Below are 15,090 nucleotides of genomic sequence, written 5' to 3'. Positions count from 1 at the left end.
GTGCCTTTTTGACAAGGTTGGAAATCTCAAAGCAAGAACACTCACAGGTTGTATCTTGGAGGGCCATTGGAGACAGTTTAAGTGATGGAAGCAACATAAAGGGAAAGCATGGGAAAGCGCTTGTGAGAAACTAGTTTTACCGTAGCGAGTCGTTTGAGCAGCTGGATGGCAAGGCGTGGCAGTGCTGGGTCGTGTTTGTGGTAGATATATTTGGCTAAGACAGCAATCAGATTGTTCCCATGAGCACCTGGTGAGAACACAATTAAATCACAGGTGAGAAACTGGAATAGTCTCCTATGAGGGCTCTTCGAGAAAGACTATTCAGCAACTATCAGTAACAGCATTGTACTCTATACTAGAGTGGAAAGGGAGTGAGAGGGAATGAATTCAGCTTTCCAAGAGGACAACAGATGGGTCTGGCCATAGGTACTACTGGCAGCTGCTTTACCATACTGTTCAGCACTGTCTCATGTTAGAAAGCAGTAAACAAAAGAAGTGAAAATAACAGTAGGTGGCTATTTGAAAGCAGTCCTGGTGAGCCAACAATGTTAATATAGTCCAAAGCTTCCACACTGCTCTCAGAACTGCAAAGAACCAGAAGCATCAGTGCCACCAATATCCTAGCAGATGAAGAGCAAGAGAAAAACAATTCTGCTACCCTCCCAAAAGTGGGCCCAGTGTCATATACCCAGCATCACTGCATAAGAGGGTTCCGTAAAGGTATAATGCAAGGGGAAAACCTGTTAGCCTAGTCCACATTATAGGGAATTTACTAAATGTCCTTTGGCTAATCCCTTGGAGGAGGAGAATGCCCTCTGGCACCCTCCCCTCACAAGTACGCTGGATGAGAACTGCTCTGTTCAGAGAAGTCATACCTCAATCTAGTGTTAGCAAGTTACACATTATCTGTGTGCGAGGGACAGACACTACTGCCTGGGCTGGCCAACAAAGAGGTACATACCATGCTGAGTAAGTGCCTGTTCTAGTGGGGATACCACGCTAGAAGGGGATTTCAACCGGATGACGTTATTGGTGACCGAGAATGCCAGCTTTACTGTCTGGATCAGCAGCTGGCCCTGGCCCAGTGACTCATCGCTGTGTTGCCAAACAGAAACCAAAAGGAATACATTAAAATCAACTCAAATGATGCTAATAAGCTGTACAGTATTCAAATAGCAAATTCAGTATCCTGTGGTCCTATCATGCATTAGCAAAGGTTGTAAGAGAACTCCACTTACTTTCACTTATCATGTAACTGTTGCAATATAATACAAAAAACTACTGCAAAACCAATCTTGAGTTTATAATAGTAGCACAAGGGCCTGAGAGTGTTTCTGTTCTAAACCCTTGTCTTTGGGGTACATAACTGTGATTTTACTTCTTACCTAGGTTGGAGTTAAATTAGCTCATAAGTTTTTAAGTTTGAGGAGTGCAAAAAGCAGTTTTCAGACAGATCCAATAACCCAAAAAATTTAAAACTCTTGTGTCGTCCATTATTGCCGAGGAGTAGGAGGAGGGAGATTAAAACCAACAAAAATTAAGCTAAAAACTTATCAGACAAAAAAAAGTTGTTGAAATACAGTTAAGGTTGAGACATAATTCACCTAAACTTTAGAAAGCAAAGACATCTGAAGTTAAGATTCCTCCACCCACAGTAACTCTCCCCATATCGTGCTCACCCTCCAATGAGAGTTTCGCCTGTTTCTGCATGAAACATAAACCCACCCTTTAGAGTACATTTTTTTCTCCTATGATGGCTTTTTAAAAGCAGAAACCTCCACTGGCTGTTAGCACATTTATGCAGCATGAGAAGTCTCTTGTAACTGTTGTACTCCCCAAGGTTCTAAACTCTGCTGTCTATATCAGTGGACGTTAGAGGATCCACATGGCCTTTGGTTTCACAGTAGATGTTCAAATTGGCAAGGGGCTGTTTCTACCATTAGTCTCACTTATAAGGAGTCCAAACCAGTCAGACAAAGAAAAAACTGGTTCTGAATTTTATTAACCTTTTTAACCCTTATTAAAGTTCATCTGTTTAGGGACCAACTTTTTAGAGATTAATGCCACAATCTCCCAACAGATCTCACCTCCTCCTAACAAGTCCAGGCTCCCCCTTCCCTTTTGTTCTGGAACAAAGCAGAGGTGGAAGGGATGAGCCTTAAAACCTCCTAACCCTTTTCATCACAACCTATCTTTAGGGGTGAGCAGGCATGTTAAGATGGGAATGGTCATGGCAAGGAAATAGGAAGATGAGGTTGCTATACATGGGGCAGAGGGTCACTCAGTGTCTCACAGTGAAACTGGAAGTAGGGTCACACAGTTTTGGGTGGTGGCTAGATGGGATCTCAGTATGAAGACCAATATTTCCCCTGAGCTGGACAGCTGCTTTAGGAGCTGCTTAGTTTGGGACAAAGAGGGACCAAAGGTCCCCTGCTGTAACTGGACCCAACTCCTCCGCTGTCTGTAGTGATTTACTTGAGATCTCCTTCAGGCAACAGGCAGAGCTTATAACCTCTTCAAATCCCTAACTAGTTCCTCTTATGAAACTCTGCAGATACATGCCATGTTACCTACAACTGCCACAAAGCCTGTCACAGAAATCATCTTATACTTAAAGCCTTAAAATCTGACCCTTCGTCATTACGAGCTTTTCCACTTCAGCTTGTTAGTAATAGTCCTGTGTGTCAGTTCTAACTGAAAATTAGCATGTAAAACAAATGTGAAGTTTTCAGACCAAGCCATTTTTCAGTTATGAAAAGACAAAACAAGTTGTAACAATTTTGAGTCCCCTTCTTTATTTCTTCAGACTCCCATAACTAAGAAACTAACCTCAAAACTTTGCTAAAAGATTCTACTATGCAAAGAGAGTATGGAGAAGAAATTTCAGGAAGAAAGGAAAATTTACAGAAAGTTACACAGAGCAGAGCCAAGTTCAAGATCAGACTTATAATGGCAGCTGTTACAATCTGAACGATAGAGTTATTACTGTGTCTAGATAATTCCATGAAAACAAGGAGGCAATTCAGAATTGAAACGGATGCTTTATCCTTAACCCATCCTACCATGCCAACGTCATGTATGTTTCAAATTACGGGTGATCTTACCTATTACAAAGGCTATAATACACAGGGACAAGAGGATGAGCTAGTCTTCATCATAAGTCAGACACTGCATGTTATCTGAACATAAGGGTTTTTTGGAAGGGTGGGGGGGTTCTGGCTTGCACAACATTACACTTACTTCCACAAATCTGCAATGCGTGCAATTCCCTTGAAATTCTCCAATGAGTGAGTATAACTGTTGGACCAAACAAGTAAAATAAATCTAAAATTTCTAAGATCATGCTACTTCATTTTTATAGAAGCAAGTCACAGGAAGCATGGAAAGGGGAAATACAGAGGCACAGCAAGGACAATTCAAGGACTAATGTATAAAAGCAAGAGTATCAAAAAGATTAAAATGTCCTTGGCATAGATGGGTAAACAAGGCCCTGGAGCACACATAACTGCTGATGCATGCTACCTTTGATACAGATGTAGGGTAACTGTCCAAATAGCTATGTGTAAGCTCAAAAGCTTGTCTCTCTAACCAACAGAAGTTGGTCCAATAAAGCTTACTTCACCCACCTTGTCCCCCTAATATCCTGGGACCAACACAACTACAACAACACTGCATATAAATAAGTGATGGTCATATTAAGGAGACGAAAGGGAGAACACTATTGGGACACTATTGTTAAGAAACTATTTTTGACTAAACCAAACTTGGCTAGGGAAAAAGAGCCAAGCTGTATAAACAGGGTGATGAGACAGCATCAGACAGCTACTGTGAAATAACCAATGATAGCACTGTCATGTGTCTCTATGACAGACCAAAGAGTTGAGGACCTCTGAATACCACTGGTGGTCTGGGAAGCAGTTGCTAGTGATCAGTGGAGAGACAGCAAGCCACACAGTTCTGGCTCTCTTCCTTTCTTCCTGAATGTGCAGAGGAGAGGAGGACTACATGGTAAAGCAGTATGTGCAGAGGGGCAGGTGGCAGGAGGAGCAGAACAGACAGGATGGGCAGATGAAACGAAGAGCCAAAGCAAGCAGCTTGATTAACTTTCTTCACAAAGGGCAACCCACATTAAAGGCAGCTAAAATGCTTAGATACTTTCCTAATGTTACTTTTCCACATAAGCAACTGCTATACTCATGAGAGATTTTATGCTATCGTGAACGGGAGAGGATGGGGTCCACAAGGTCACAATTGGAAGGGCAGGTGTCCTCTGTGCGCGTGCGCACACACACTTGAGGTCCAGACTAAGAAGTCTGAAAGCCCCTACTACAGATTATCTGTACTGCAGTCATGTGGCATCAGTCTGTGAAAAACCTCTAATTCAATATTTCTATTTGTTTTCATTGTGTTCTAGGTTCCCTCTTTCTCCAACAGATTTGTTAAAGTATCTTAAGAGTTAACTGTCCCAGACCAGAAAGGCTAAGTGGGTCCCATGAGCACACTATTAAGGGCCAGAGAGTGTTTTTCAAAGCACAGAAGGGCCTTCAGTTACACACTAATAAATAAAGGCATTTAACCATTGTTGAAGTGTTCAGCAGTAACTGTCCTGATAACTGGCTGGGGAGGAGGTTTAAGTTGTGAAGCAGCCCCAGAACTGCCTTCAGGAATCCACATATAAGAAACTGATTAATCAAGAAACCACAAGGACTTTCTAACACTGCAACTCAAGCTTTGTAATAGTTTCTCAAACTAGTGGATTGTACTGGACTCAGGCATGATTTGGAGGCACGAAAATTGGAACTTTTGCTATAATTTTCCTGCCTTTTACTTCATTTGGTACTTTCATATGCTGAATCTAGTGATTTCTTTATAACAGCATTATACAAGCAAGTGTGAAACAATCAAGCTTACCGACATCTCATTTCCACAGTGCAATACTCGGTTAGGCTAAGCAAAATCAGAAATGAAAAGAAACTGCAGGAATTAGGGAACGTATACAAAGAGAATAAGAAAAGGAGTACTTGTGGCACCTTAGAGACTAACCGATTTATTTGAGCATGAGCTTTCGTGAGCTACAACTCACTTCAGAAGTGAGCTGTAGCTCACGAAAGCTCATGCTCAAATAAATTGGTTAGTCTCTAAGGTGCCACAAGTACTCCTTTTCTTTTTGCAAAGACAGACTAACACGGCTGTTACTCTGAAAAGAGAATAAGCACAGCAACGGAAAGCTGTGAATAAGCAGCAGGTTCTTGGTAATTTTTTCAGAATTTTGATCAGAGATGGTTGCCCTGACTGGCAGCTCCACTGAGTCCCAGCAACATGTAACCCAGTTAAGCCACATTTCAAGTATTATTTGTAGCTGCTTTTTCCATGCAAGAGTGGAACATGCGACTCACCTACAGGACTGCGAGGCCATGACCATATCAATGGTGTCCACACCGATGCCCATGATGTTAATGACAGCCTGTCCTGCTTCCGTGTTGGCCAGGCTGAAGATGCATAAGGACTGCAGGCTTGGAGCACTGCTACAAGACAAGGACACAGACAATGGAAAGCAAGGAATGAAAGGAAAGGTTCTCTGCCTGATCTGATACACTCAGCATGCATCAGTGCCCGCATCAGCCCAAACGCTACAGGGATGAGCACATTAGAAATGCGCAAGATAGAAAGGTCCTACTGATCCACCATGCACCATGAAAGTGAACACAAAGTAACTTCTTCCACATTCTATACCACTCCTTAGGTTCAAACCCTCAGAGTGGGCACACCAACCACAGAGAAGTGGATGGCAGTCTAATGGGCCCTGGAATGTGCACATCTGCAGCAATATAAAATTAAGTCTGTTTCCTTCCCCTCATCAGCGGGGATGACCATCTGGGTTTGCCCTCTCTCCCACCCCTTTCTGCATTTCCCTGGGCTCAGCGTAAGCAAGGGGGCACCAAGACTACAAAGCAGCACACTATACCCTTGCCAGTTTAATATTTCACATTCTAGGTTGCAAACAAAAGAACAGTGACTGAGATCTTCTACACTGTAAATGGGGCTGTTGCATATATATTGATGTATGAAATTCACTTCCCCCTTACCCGCTGTGAGGATCCATTTCAGGGCAGAGATTCAGAATAGCATGGATGAGCTGCAGGATTAGACACCCTGAAAAGCAGGAAGAATGGATTTAGTCTTCAGAGAGAACAGTTGTTGAGCTCAGAAGCAATAGGTACCATTACATTATAAAGTATAAATCCAAGTGCTCACTGAGCCATTTATAATGAAAGGGGAAAAAAACAGAGAAAGACACATTCTCTCTAGACAGAGTTCAACTTTGCTTCCCTTGAAGAGCTATCCTTACCAATTCGTTCTCTGACTCCATGGGAGTTATAGCGCCATTTGTGGTAGTTTGGTAACATTTCCTTCAGCACAAACACAATGCAGGGCATTAGCCCTTGGCTCTGGGTGCTGCCAAGTTGTCCCTAGAAAAAGCAGCAACATTACAGTTCCGATTCTAATTCAAAGGTGTGAAATCTTTGGTTGGAAGACATTTAATGCTCACACTCCAAAGACAGAAATAGGGGCCAGAACAGTTCTGCCAGCAGTACAGCGCAATGCAGCATGGGGACAGAGGTTTATGAGCAATTTCTATTCTCTTGCACTCAAAGCAAGTGAAGATCAGAGGTGTTAGGGATCTCTAGAAGAGGAAAAGCAGCAAAGAGCTTTCCTTTCCTGCTTACACAGAGCAATGTTAATGGGATTTGGAAGAGACTGAGCACTCCCGCCACCCTGATTGGGGAGCGAGTGCAATTTGCATCTTGAAGATGATTGTTGGGAAGACCAAAACATGGGAAAAGCAGGAGCCTCAGCACAAAAGGCGGGTATGTTGTCAAGTGCATACCAGAGGTGGCCCACCCAAGGGAACCTCATACATTCAGTACACACCTTTACCTCATCTTCACCCTCATCAGCTCGTAGTAATCTATTGCTGCCTGAAAATGTAGGAGCACTGCAGAAACACTTACACGGACAAGAGTTGTGACCAAGTGTAGGAAGGAGATGGTGACACCATACTCGCCCTGAGGCTGTTCCACGCTCATCAACAGGTTTCCATAGCCCCCAGCATTCATTCCCTCTGCACTGTGGAAGGAGCGAGAGCATGCATTGTATGTACAATAGGAACCAAGCATGATGGAGAGGTGTGCGCATATGTGCAGTGGGAAGGGGGATCCCATTAACTAATACACATGGGGGAATGATCCTGAGTAGAGAAAAGATGACTCACCAAGCTCAGGACAAATCACCCTTGCACTTAAGAAGTATTTTACTTCTCCTTAAGGGCAGTATCTTGTATTTTATAGGTCTGATTAATCTTGCTTCTGCTGCAAAGCTAAGCACATTTATGATCAGAGGGTGTGTCTAAATGTAGTATTTTCTACTTATAGAAAATATAAGGAGCTCAAACACTTTACAGTCACATGTGATTCAGTGGAACTGAATTTAGAATAAGGATTTTGCCAGTTTATTATGTAAGAATGGAACATTAGGTGTCTGGATTTTAGAAGGTTTGGAATTCACACTAATGAAACACTTACTCATATGGCATATCATCAAGGGAAGCAAAGGCACAAGAGAAAACTGAATTACCTGATCATGTGACTCATAATGGAAACTGGATTGGCAACAAATGGTAAGAACCCCGTGTGGTGAAGGTCAGTCCAAACCTAGAAGAGGAGAGAGCAGTTTATATATCTATCTATCTATCTATATCTCCATCCATTTCAGAAAAATCAGAAGGTATACCCTCACCTTAGCTGGCATGCGGGCAGCCAATACAGTCAAACAATTGACACAAGAAGCAATAACATCCACTGGGGGAGAAATCACACTTGTTAACCTAGGAAAAACCCAGAGTATTACATATAAAATCTTCAGAACTTAGATCTGGTCTACACAGTTTTTATACTGGTATAGAGAGGTTGTGATTTCTCTGTGGAAACAGTTAACTCTGTACAACCCATAGCGTGGACACAGTTATATAGGTGCCTTATACTGGTAAAGAGTATTCCCCTTCCCTTCAGGGATAGCTATATCAGGTGCCATTGCATCCACATTAGGGAGAGTTGTACTGTTATATCATTATAGTTAAAGCAATACAACGGTTGTGTGTAGGCAAGGTGGTCTAGTGGTCTAAGCACAGGACATGAAGGCAGGAACTCCAGAATTCTAATCCCAGCTCTGCGACAGACTTCCTAAATAGCCTTTGGTAAAATTTGTTGTTGACCATTTTTCCCATTTCTAGCAACTTCAGGGGTGCCTTAGCTGTCACTGCCAGTCAGCTACTTACCTCTGTAACAGCATGTAGATCCGTGATGTGATCGGCAGAAGACAATCTGCTATCGACACATCAGTGCTGATGACCTTGTGAACCAGGTCAATGACTGGCTTGACCCTCTGGCAGTGCTGAATCACATCTGGATAAAGAAAACTAGTATTACAATCTGGAGAGATGCAAAAGTAGCATTACTCTCTCTCTCCACTCCCTGGATGATCTACTATGATCTCTACAAGAGAGGTCCTAACCTTCAGTAAGTTACTTCTCAGATTACTCCACAACTCTACTGAAGGGAACGTCTACTTTCCAGGGTACAATACAGTAATTGATTAAACTGGGACCATGTCCCTCAAATGACCAATGACAGAAATGTGAGGGGGGGGTAATATTTTAAAAGGTTCATGCTCATTTTTCTCTCATCTTAAATATGCCCAGCTCCCTATAAGCACTTACCACCTCCTGATATCGTTTATGGAGGCAGTATGATACAAAAAATGAAACCTTTCCACCTCCTGCTGTATTTGACTCTCTCCTCTCTCTCCTACTTTCTTTCTCTCCTTTCTTCCTCCTCCTATCTCTCCAGTTCTCCTTACTCCTCTTCTCTAGTATTTGCTTCCCTCCCCTTGTCACAGTCACCAATGTGGTGCTAGACTCAGCCACAACGCCCTTCTGCAACATTCAGCGGCAGACTTGTTCCAGTGGAAGTGGAGAATGTGCCTAGGACCCATTTCAATCCCACTGAAATTACTCGATTTTTTTCATCTTACGTTAATGTTACTAATACGTCACACTCCTCTCTCCCCCATAACATCCACCCCAATTCCCCTCTTGCCTCACCCGCTGTCGATACAACATGGAGCAGCATCTCAATTTCGCAGGTGAACAATGTCCAGCTGCTGTAGGAATATTCCCATCGTACTAAGTATGCCTGGTCATCCAGCATCACCTGACCCACTGTTCCCTGAGGTATTCGTAGGTTTGTCTGGCCCAGCCCTAAGGGAGGGGGAGGAAAAAGTGAAACAAAAACAAAGTCAGGAGCTTCCGAATGTGATAAGAAGCCAGTCTTCACAATTAAAACCTGTAAGCAATTTGGTTAATAAAAGACTAGATCTGAAAGTGTTCCAAGGGTGAATGAACCCACCATATTTCCTTACCCAGGGGATAGAGAAGCTTTGGCACCTGCCTTCTCCAAAGGGTGCCATCTTCATGTGAGATCACATCAGGAGGCTTGTGTTTGTACAACTCAATGTAGAAGGACATTTTATCCAGGAAACTGTACACCTGCAAACGGAGAGAGCTACAGAATACAGCCAGAGAACTAGAGCGTTCTAAGGAACTATTAAGCCAGGCCATTTCTAGGGATAGGTAAGTTTACTTGAAATGCACAGTCTCCTTCCAACATGCCAACTCTTACTGAAGCAGAAATACCAACATCCTGTCCCCATGGAATTGCCCAAATAACTTCTCTCTGAACTACTGAATCAGGAAGACAGGAACTAATTACAAGTAAAGCACTAAAAGATAGCATCCTGACACAAGGGAATTGTCACAACCTATGAGTAGTGCTTCAGTTTTGGGTTCTGGCAAAGTGGCTCCCATAAAGTTGCAATGAAATCCTTGCTTCCCCAGTTTATCATCTGGTGTCTAAATTACTTGGAACTCTTGTCTACTGATTGCACGTCATAAAACAGCAACTGAGTTATACTCAGAACTTTGTTTTTTGTGTTAGCCTCCCTGAACCATCCTATTAATCATCAGAGCAGGAGGTAGTTACAAAGCATAAAATACGTTTGAGGCCCAAGCAACATTACTCTACAATGCCACGTGGGAGACCTGGGTTCAGTTCCTATTATCTTGATCCCTAGGATTGTCAGTGCTATGAAGGCAGCAAATTCAGTACTAGAGAGAGTGTGTGCCCTATATCATGCAACAGCAACCCTTCTGGCAGGCTCAGAAGAAAGTCCTGTCCAGACCTCTTTGGCCAAAAGGTTGATGGTTGTTACCCAAGGCGTCAAGGATTGGATGTGTGTACAAAGCAAAAGGAGAGGGTCAGACACAATGTTCCTTTTCTGTGCAGATATAAACTGTCTGCCAGATTTCAGGCCAGGTTCCATACCTTTTTTGCAGTAGATTTATCCGATACAAGGGCTTTGAGCAGCTGCAGAAGAGGAGAAAGAAGATGTGGGAACATCCCACACACACTGTCCAGGATAATACCCAGACCTGCGGTTGGCTCCTGGCCATGGGGAGACAAAAGAAAAACTGTTACTAAACAAAAAGTGATCAACATGATTCTTCTGCCGGGTCAATGCAGCAAAGCAACTTTAGCAAGGGATGTGCTTAGAGCTCCTGCTGCTGGAACATTCATGTTGCATCTACAAATCCTAGCATCCAAAGGTTTAGAGAAAAAACAACATTCAACTATTTGAATCATTCATTGACCCTTAGTGGAAAGTTAAACTTCTCAAATTAACAAAGCAAATTCCCAGTAAATCTCATCAGAGCCAGGTGGCGATGAGAGATGCCTGGTTTCCGCTATTTCCTGCCTCTTGTTGTTAAACGTTAAGCAAATGGCTCCATTCAAAAGACCACTAATTTCATCTCTATGGAACATACACCTACTATTAAGCATGAACAAAAGCATCACTCCAGCCCTTAGTTTTGCTGTGATGCGCAACTAGTGTTAATAACCCTGGGTGAGAGAGAGTGCCTGTTATAATTTAGGAAGGTGAAATGGAAATGGACGAGCAAATCTGTAATGAAGCATGATTAAAGGTTTTATGCAAGGGAAACTGACTTTTAATCTCTGACACCACTACATCTCAGCCATTTCCGTGACAAGAGCAATATCACCACACAGTGTTGTTCTAGCATTTAATTCTCCTGTAGCTGATTGCAATCGGAAGCAAATGTTCACCCACACAATCCCAGCCATACCTTAAATTACCATGTAAATTACAACTTGTTTCAGGATCAGCAGTGCAGCCACAGACTGTACCTTAACAGGATGGGGGGGAGGGGCTAAGGGCAAGCCATATAAGAAATGCAAATGGAAACTAGCTCTACAAGCCCTGCTAGAAACTACAACCAGGGCAATATCAACACCCCATTTCTTTCTTAAAAGGGCATATTTCAACTGGGTATGCAAGCAAGCAGGAAAGGCCAAAGAAGTCCCTATGTACTCACAGTCCTCCAGAAGAGCTGGGGAATGCTGGAAGCCGCTAGAACTTCACAGGCTGAATCAATGATGTCCTTCAAAGGAAAGGGGGTGGGGAGAAATGAAAATTACTTTATACTTGACAGTTTCCTTCCAAACCAAGTCTTGTCACCTCCTTTGGAATCCAGGGTTCAATACAGTAACATTTGTGATGCTGGCAGACCAAGTGCGAGCTCATGCCAAACTTCCAGGCCAATTCACTTGTGTATTAGTGCAGATTACAGTGGTTCTTAATTGTATAAGTATGTATTTGAGGTTTACACTTCATGGAAACTATGGGATGTTACATGTATTGTTTTCACTTATCTGTATCCTGTTACAATGTAATAGCAAATATTTACATTGTATATACTCCTGTAACTAAATAACCCATCAAATGAGAAAAAAGCTTTGTGTAATGCAGATGAAGAACTTTAGCAGGAAAATACTAATCTGTGTGCATTTGAAGGCAAGTGGTCATTGTGTGTGATGATCAGAGATCAAAGACTCTAAATGCACTCGACTCTCTCCACCAATTAAAGAAAGAGCACAGTGTCTGCTTATTTTCTGTGAAAAGAAGCTGTAAGTATGGATTCAGGGAAAGAGCCGGGATCTCTAGACCGTTTGGACTATGACAGGGAATGGTACCTGATACAGAGATCCAGAGCAATATGGGTAACCTGAAAAGACTTTTGGGAAACTAGCAGTTTATTACATCTCTACCACCATTTGGAATTAAAGACTGTGACTCACTCACCTAAATATATATTTCACCTGCTTTAGCCTCTCAGTAATGCATTTCCTTTTCTTAACCAATAAACCTATAGTTAGTTTACTACAAAATTAGCTACTAGCGTTGTCTTTGGTGTGAGAACTAGAATGCAACTTGACCTGAGTGAGTGACTGGTCTCTGGGGACTGGAAGTAACTTGGATATTTGTGATTTTTTACATAAGTGACCATATATCACTAAGTCCAGTTTGTCTGGGTGGCAAGATAGATTGTCTGTGACTTCACTGTAAGACTGTTACAGTGATCCAAGAGTTCACATTTGGTACTGAGTTGAAGTAATTTAATTACAGAACGTACCACCAGTTTGGTGTCTGTGTCCTGCTTTTGACATTCAGCCCTGAGGCAGGCACCCACAGTTGTGAGCCACTCCAAACAGTGTGGCAACAGTCATTCCCTAAATTGGAACTGCACACCCTAAGCTAAATAGGAGAAAATACACAAGCCAATTTTACCCAAATACACATCAACTCTCTCTAAAACCACACTCACTGCCAATGAACTGACTGGCATGGGATATGGTAAATCTGTTATGGAAGTAATAGAGAGTATACTGTCCTCCACACCCTAGGAGCTCAGTGCCATTATGATGCATCATATCCCCATTTCCTTCTGACCAATACTCCAGCATTTGCTCTGAAACCATTAGCCCATCAAAATGTAAGAAACACTACTCTGTATCTTTAATCAGTACCCAGCAGAGATGTTGACAGTTTTCAGAGTTGGAAGAACCATAAAGCTTGTGTTATGCATTTGGAGTAAAACACAGTGGGCCGCACTTTCAGAACGGTCTACCTAAATCGTGCAGTGGATACAATCTCAAACACAGAATTTGCACCCAGAGTACAGGTGGCCAGTTTTTGAATGTTAAATTATGATAGGTTATAATAAATAAGATAAGGGACACAATGAGCCTTTGACACTTACCTGCTGATTGCCTAACGTATGTAATTCCAGCGAGGTCAGAACAAAGGAAAGCAGCCCATAAATACACATGCAAGCTGTGCTGGCAGTACACTGTAATGCAAAAGACAGGTCAGTGAGTGATGGTGGAGACTATAAACCCTATTCAAGAACCAGGTATAGTTCATTACAGAACACATGCAACAGCCCTCAGTTTCCTTAGCACATCATGGACGTGTGTCTCTGAGCTACTGTCCCTTTCTGCAGGTATATAAGAGAGGGGATCACCAGCTTCACAGCTCCCCACCTCGGGCACTAGCCCATGTATCTATGGGAAGACAGCAGGTAGTGAAGTGCCACACAAAACCACCTACATTTTTATGAGTCAATCTGTCTAAAGCCACCCTGCCCCGCCCCACGCCGGCCGAGAATCCTCTTCAAAACAATCATATCAAGAAACACTCAATGGTCAGAAAAATGGGAGGGCTCTCCTTCCACCAGTGTATGGCTGACTGACAGCTACTGGAGCTTTGGAATAGTTCATTCTTGTAAATGACAGTGTCTGCTAAAACTGTGGAAAATGGTGTCAGAAGCCAAAAGCTGCAATTGCTGCATCTGTGGAGTCAACTTAATAAACAAGATAAGTATAATAGTACAGAACGCTCATGAAGTTATAGAGTTTAGGGCCAGAAGGGACCACCAGATTATCCTCTTTGATCTTCCGTCTCTCACAGTCCACTAAACACCACACAGCTACCTCCAGACTAATCCCAACAAACAGAATCAGACCAAAACATTACACAGCCCTTAGGAGACTAAGCAAAATTATTGTGTTCCACAGGCACAGAACAGGAGGGACCCAAGATGCATCAATGCACAAGGCTCTTGAAATGTTGAGACACACATACAGATAGATATAAAGAGCAGATTTTCCAATCACTGGCCAGACCTGGACCTTCTCCGGCCAGATCTAGTCCCAAGCAGAATGACTTGGGGAAATACATTTTTATTTTACCTTCTAAACCTACAAACACTTCGTTAACTTCCATTCTATATAGAAAAGAGCTGAAACAACAAAACTGATGTCACTTCCTGGCCAAAACCTCACCAAGCGCTCTATTCAGGGCTGGAATTAGACTTACAAAAAGAATGGCCTAACCAACCTACCGTCCCCCACATCTTCACACTACCAATACCATAGAGCCCCCTCACCCTGAAGAGCCTACAAACATGACAATGAGAAACTTACATTCTTCCCCCCACTGCTGAGTGATCGGAGCAGTTTTGTCAGATACTGGAATATATTCAGCTGGATAGCAGTACTTCCCATTCGCCTGATCACACTGGTCGACTCCTCTGGGGTTACTGTGTGACGGAGCAAAGCCCAGGCCAAGAGCACGGGGGCATGATGAGAGATATCCCCTAAAGTCAGCAGCAGATGGTCCATTTCCTGCTCAGAGGACAGAACACAAGCAAAGAAATCAAGATAGACTGAAAGAAGCCCTGACCCAGCAAGCACTCAGCTGACTGAGGTTTAGCTCCAATAATCACCTAAGTCATGCAGATAAATGTCTTGTATAAAAACAAGGATCTATAGAGTTGAACAAGTTGTACTTTCAGGAAGAAACTGCTTGGCATGTTTTTTCTGTCAGGCTGATTCATACACTTTGGGGAAGGAGGTGAGAGGGTCACAAAAATAAAGGACACACAACTCTAATGAAAATAATGGATAGCCCCTTGTTTAAATCGAAGTTTGTTGTTTTGTTATAAGTGTCACAGTGAAATTATAATAAATGTGAAATTCCAGGTCAGGTGTGCAAAGATCAGTCAGAGCACGAGCAACACCAGTGGTTTCCTCCTTAACTCAATGACCTCACTGT

General features: G+C 42.7%; 1 protein-coding gene across 3 annotated transcripts in view; it reads right to left on the bottom strand.

The window, feature by feature from the left end:
• Nucleotides 1-15,090, bottom strand: part of NUP188 (nucleoporin 188) — a 47,446-nt gene that overhangs the window by 19,020 nt on the left and 13,336 nt on the right. The window contains exons 11-26 of one of the 3 annotated variants that reach the window (XM_073314221.1): nt 14,460-14,660; nt 13,235-13,324; nt 11,510-11,575; nt 10,440-10,559; nt 9,478-9,604; nt 9,161-9,316; nt 8,336-8,462; nt 7,798-7,885; nt 7,636-7,712; nt 7,014-7,128; nt 6,350-6,470; nt 6,087-6,153; nt 5,397-5,525; nt 3,241-3,297; nt 962-1,095; nt 141-247 (exon numbers count right to left, since the gene is read on the bottom strand). In XM_073314221.1, the coding sequence (XP_073170322.1) occupies nt 141-247; nt 962-1,095; nt 3,241-3,297; nt 5,397-5,525; nt 6,087-6,153; nt 6,350-6,470; nt 7,014-7,128; nt 7,636-7,712; nt 7,798-7,885; nt 8,336-8,462; nt 9,161-9,316; nt 9,478-9,604; nt 10,440-10,559; nt 11,510-11,575; nt 13,235-13,324; nt 14,460-14,660 (1,782 nt within the window). The remainder of the gene's footprint in view (nt 1-140; nt 248-961; nt 1,096-3,240; nt 3,298-5,396; nt 5,526-6,086; nt 6,154-6,349; nt 6,471-7,013; nt 7,129-7,635; nt 7,713-7,797; nt 7,886-8,335; nt 8,463-9,160; nt 9,317-9,477; nt 9,605-10,439; nt 10,560-11,509; nt 11,576-13,234; nt 13,325-14,459; nt 14,661-15,090) is intronic. The other 2 variants (XM_073314222.1, XM_073314224.1) reach the window with 2 other exon arrangements.

This window comes from Lepidochelys kempii, chromosome 16 (assembly GCF_965140265.1).
Source record: "Lepidochelys kempii isolate rLepKem1 chromosome 16, rLepKem1.hap2, whole genome shotgun sequence".
NCBI lineage: Eukaryota > Metazoa > Chordata > Testudines > Cheloniidae > Lepidochelys > Lepidochelys kempii.
Note: the sequence above shows the minus strand (reverse complement) of the source record. Positions and strands in the feature narration are given on the sequence as shown.